Source organism: Suncus etruscus, chromosome 11 (genome assembly GCF_024139225.1).
Source record: "Suncus etruscus isolate mSunEtr1 chromosome 11, mSunEtr1.pri.cur, whole genome shotgun sequence".
NCBI classification, from domain to species: Eukaryota; Metazoa; Chordata; class Mammalia; order Eulipotyphla; family Soricidae; genus Suncus; species Suncus etruscus.
The window spans coordinates 82,011,784-82,017,186 of record NC_064858.1 but is presented as its reverse complement, the minus strand read 5'-3'; the positions used below and the strand labels follow the sequence as shown (position 1 = coordinate 82,017,186).

Below are 5,403 nucleotides of genomic sequence, written 5' to 3'. Positions count from 1 at the left end.
TGAATGAATACACATGAGTAGTAAATATTAGATATTGTACATGCATTTAAATATTCACTATTTAAAATAGTAAACATCGTTTAATGTTTTTAATTTTATCTTCATAATAGTCTTACTTCAAATATCTAATTAGTTTTAATTATCTTTAAATGATTATATTGATAAAAGTAATTTAAATCCAAATTTTATAAATTGAAAATAAAAAAATATTATGTTGATACACCAAAATACTATCTAACTAATATTGCTAACAAGCTAAGGAAAATGTCTTTAGAATATGAATTTAGTCAATTGTTAAGTCTAAACATAAAACACTATATGACAATATTTAATATTTATGTAAAAAACAAAAATTTTCCTGGTGAATCTAGTGTAGCACATACATTTGTCGAGGTAAGCATCTGTATCCTGAAACATTTACAATTTATATCATAAAGCTATGCTTATTAATCTCTAAGAAAAATCTTCAATACAGATTTAGTGGGAAAGTCATATGGCTAAATCTGATTGTCCCCAAGCCCTTTTTCTAAGAATGAAGTACAAGAAAATTAACACAAGTGCTAGAGAATTCATATGCACACACATGGATTTCTAGGTTGTTGTTTTTTTTTAAAGAAAGGTGAAGTGATAAAGTTAAATTACCATTATTTAAGTGGAGGTTAGGAGGCTATTTCTCTGCACCTGGCAGTGTTAAAAACTCACTTAAATAATCTGGAAATGCTCCAGGGCCCATATGAGGTGCTGGGGCACAAAGTGGGGTCCAGGATGAGTGAGTGCTTGTGATCTCTCTCTAAAATTATTAGCTGCTATTTCAGTGAGGTTTTTGTTTGTTTCTGGTTGTTTGGCTCTACTCAAAGCTTACCCCTGGTCCTGCAGTAAGAGGTCACTCTGGGTGCAGCTCAGATTGGTGGGCTCAGTGGACCTTATGGAATGATCACCAAAGGATTGTTTGCCAGTCAACCACATGCAAGGCAAGCATTTTACCAGCTGCATTATCTCTCTGGTCCCCTGCCTCAGTGTTTAAAAGTAAATATATGTGGAAAATAAAATTTAATGTAGAAAATATGTTATGATAAAGTGATGCATCTCACTATTGAAGCATTTAATACATATTTTAATAACAAACCTCTTATTCCTTCACTTTCTTGAAAAAATTGGCATCTTACTTAACATGTCTTTGAAGGCCGTTTTTACTTGCTTGTTCCTTAGAGTATAGATGAAGGGATTCAATAAAGGGGCAACTGAGGTATTTAAAACAGCCACTCCCTTATTAAAAGTTGCTGCATCCTTAACAGAGGGATTTATATACATGAAAATGCAGCTTCCATAAGAAAGTGAGACCACAACCATGTGAGAAGAACACGTCGAAAATGCCTTTTTTCTTTGTTGTGTCGAGGGGATTCTCAAAATGGTCATGATAATGTAGGTATAGGAAAGAATTACTAACATCAACGTGAAGATAAGAGTAATAACAGCAACAACAAACTCTATCACTTCTATTAAATGAGTGTCTGCACAAGCTAAATGCAACAATATTGTGTAGTCACAACAATAGTGATTAATAATGTTGGATGCACAGAAAGGTAAATGGAGAGTCATTATGTGTGGCACAATGACAACTAAAAACCCAGAGAACCAGGAACATAAGACAAGTTGAATGCAGAGTCGTTTGCTCATGATAGTAGTGTAATGTAGGGGTTTACAAATTGCAACATAGCGGTCATAAGACATGGCAGCTAAGAGGTAAAATTCAGTCGCTCCCAGAAGGATAGCAAAAAAATACTGAGTAAAACAACCAGCAAACGAGATAGTCTTGTCACCAGTTCCAATATTTATCAGCATTTTGGGGACAAAGACAGAGGTAAATGATATTTCCAAAACAGAAAAATTCCGGAGAAAGAAATACATCGGTGTCTGGAGACGATAATCCAGCAAAGTCAAAATGATGATTGTCAAATTTCCCATGATACTCAAGATATAAGTTAGTAGCAGAAAAAGAAATATCACAGGTTGGAGCTTGACGTCATTTGTCAAACCGAGAAGAATGAACTCTATCACTGATGTCTGGTTTCCCATCGTTAACTTCAAACAAATTCAAAGAGAATCACAATTATGGCTAGTTGGAAAAAATAAAATATTTTACAATTTCATTTAAATGAATAAAAATAAATAAATTGAAAGTAAAATTTGAGCTCTCATTTTCACTACTCTTTTTTTTCCCTTTTTGGGCCACACCTGGAGATACTCAGGGGTTACTCCTGGCTATGCGCTCAGAAATCGCGCCTGGCTTGGGGGACGATATGGGACATCAAGGGTTTGAACCTTGGTCTGTCCTAGGTTAGTGCATGCAAGGCAAATGCCTTACTGCTTGTGCCATAGCTCCGGCCCCTTATTTTCACTATTCTTTATTTTTATATGGCACTTCTTTAGTCAGACAATGTAGTTTGTCTTTTACTTCATAAATAATAAAATAATATTAATCATGGACACAATGTTTTCTCAATTTACATCAATATTAGTCTTTTATTTCTCTTTTTAGTCTTCCATTTAGATCTTCTTAACTTATTCGTAATATCACAGGTGCACAGAACAATTGCTAAAAAATAATGTAAAGATAGTTTATTGAGGTTTGTTGTAACATAAAAAGTTATTATCTTTTTATTCTGAAATTTATTTTATTTAAGACTGTTTTTAGACAAGTGAAAATAATTCAATATGTGACCTATAGGACTAAATTCAAACATGGTTGCTTTTTTTGTTTGTTTGTTTTGCCACATCCAGCAGTGCTCTGGTTACTCCTGGCTCTGCACTCAGAAATCACTTTTGGCAGGTTTAAGAGATCTGTTCTAGGTTAGCAGCATGCAAGGTAAATGTCCTACAACTGTGCTATTACTCCAGCCCTGAAACATGATTGCTTTTAAACATTTTAAATTTATTTTAAATTATTACATACATTTTTTTCTTATTTCGGTTTCTCTTTTTCAATAACTCGCATTTTTTAAAAATCAATCCTTGTCAAATTTTTCTCATAAGTGTGAATAAAGTGAAGTTTGTAACATTTATAACTAAAGGATAGTGGCAATAAATATATGTGTGTGCAGATGTACAAAAAGTAATTATGGCTTACAAATAATAATCAAAACTATTTCTAATTTTGATTTCTTGATACGCATAATCATTTTGCGAATGATAATTTCTTGCTTTATACAAAGGAAGTATTTTTCTATCAGCATATTATAAATTATTAAAAAGTGTCAAAGACTCATAAGTAAAGTGCTTGCCTTGCATGTATAAGATCCTGGTTTGACCAATAGGGCCCCAAACAAACAAACAAACAAAAAAACATCAGATCAACTTTAGCTCTCAGTACAATGTTCTTTAAATCTCCTATTTAGCATTTATTGTTTTTTAGTTATTTATTAAAATTTTGTCTATCTCATTCTGATTCTAATTTAGTTTTCTAAGTCTGTCAAGTTTGTAATTTTTATTTTTAAAACTTTGAATAACTTTCCGATAAGAATATGCTCATATTTCTTTTATCTTTTTATGATGAAACCAGAATTTTTATATATGTGATCAAAAGTTATGGCAAATTTATATGTGAATTTTTAGTTACATAGCTTGATTTTGAATGCTATGGAGATTTTAAGAAAATAAGAATCTCCATTAAATATATGCATGTAATTTTTAGGATTTTAATGCTTTCAATAATCAATCAAAGATGAATATCATTGAGCAAATATTTCTAATCAAAATTTCTTGAACATTTTTATTTAATAAATTAAATGTTTTTCTACAGATGATGGCATATTTTAATGTTATATATAATGTTAGCACTATTCATGCATATTATATGCTTATAAGGGTAAAATTTTAATGTTTATTTATTACACAAAGGACAGTTTTTTCCAATATTGGAAAATTTTGTGTAGTGAAGTTATATCTGTAAATTTCTAGTTATTTTAATGAGATGCACCAATTTAAAGTTTTATAGAAATTTGTAGAATACTCCATATTAAGTTATAGCTGCTTTCTATTATATATAGTGTATTATTTCAATGAATATTTTGATTATTATATTAATATTTTAGTACAGTTGAAATGAATATTGTACAATTAATATGAGAAAATAGTATGGTAAATTTAAGCAGTGCACAAATAAATTAACTTTTTATACTTCAAAATTCTCGATGCTGCTTTGATAGCAATATTACAAATCACAGTGCTAAAAGGAAAAAAGGAGGAGAGAGAGACAGAGCAAGAGAGAAAAGAAAAAGTGTCTGTCATAGAGGCAGGCAGGAGTGTAGGAGGGACGCTGGACACATTGGTGGCAGAAAATGTGCACTGATGAAGGGATGTATGTTTGACATTACAAGACTGAAACAACTTTATTACTATGTATCTCACAGTGATTCAATTAAATAATTTATTAAATTAAATTTTAAAAAATTGTACACCTGTGTACACCTGTAATATTGCCATTAACAGCTAAAATAAATTTAAATTTTTGGAATGAGAAACTTGTTTTACTACAATGTGACTAAAACTGGAATTCAGATAATTTACAGACAAGTAACATTAAGCTCATACTTTGTGGGTTAAATATGAATTTTTAAAATTCTAAAAGTTATTTGAAAATAAACAAAAGATTCCTTTCCTATGAAACATTAGCAAATGAAGTTAGAAATGTTTAATATTTTTAGATAGTGGAAGATGAATATAATAAAAGTAAATACTGAGTAAAAAGTAAATGGCAATACAAATGTCAATAAGAACAATTTATCTGTGATCTTATTTTTAAATAAAATTGAATTAAAATTATATTATAATACCCATATAAATATTTTAAATAAAAATAGCATTAACAAAATAAATACTAATATTTTATGTAAAGCTTAGTAATGTCCCCAATTATGTACTTTTTAAATATATAGAAATGCATATAAACCTGAGTTTAATCATACACTTAATCATTTAAACATTGTAAAAATTAATAGTTGATCCTATAAAAATAAAGTTAGTTGAAAAAAATACATTGTCTTTAGAAGACAGAGTGATAGTACATGTGGGTGGGCATTTGTCTTGCTTGTGGTTTTCTAGACTCAATACATAATATTTTATATGATCTCCCAGCACTACAATAAGTAATTTGTGAGTGCAGAAACAGGAGTAACCACTGAGTATTTCTGGGGGCACCATGCATCCCACCAAAAAGAAAATACGTTGCCTTCAAAAGTTTTATTATAGACTCTAGTTTTAAAGTGTAATCTCATTTATTGATAAAACGAGAAAATAAACTTTGGAACATTTTCCAGAAAATATTTTTACTTATTTCTTATTAGTCACTTCAATTATTATGTATTCCATTTTAAGAATTGTCTTTCAGGTTATAAGTGATTTTCA

The 5,403-nt window shown here is 30.0% G+C and overlaps 1 protein-coding gene across 1 annotated transcript; it reads right to left on the bottom strand.

Moving 5' to 3' along the window:
- Positions 1 to 1,137: 1,137 nt before the first annotated feature.
- Positions 1,138 to 2,076, bottom strand: LOC126022585 (olfactory receptor 6C4-like). Its single transcript, XM_049783554.1, has one exon. The coding sequence runs from the start codon at positions 2,074 to 2,076 to the stop codon at positions 1,138 to 1,140; it is 939 nt and encodes a 312-aa protein (XP_049639511.1).
- Positions 2,077 to 5,403: the final 3,327 nt, after the last annotated feature.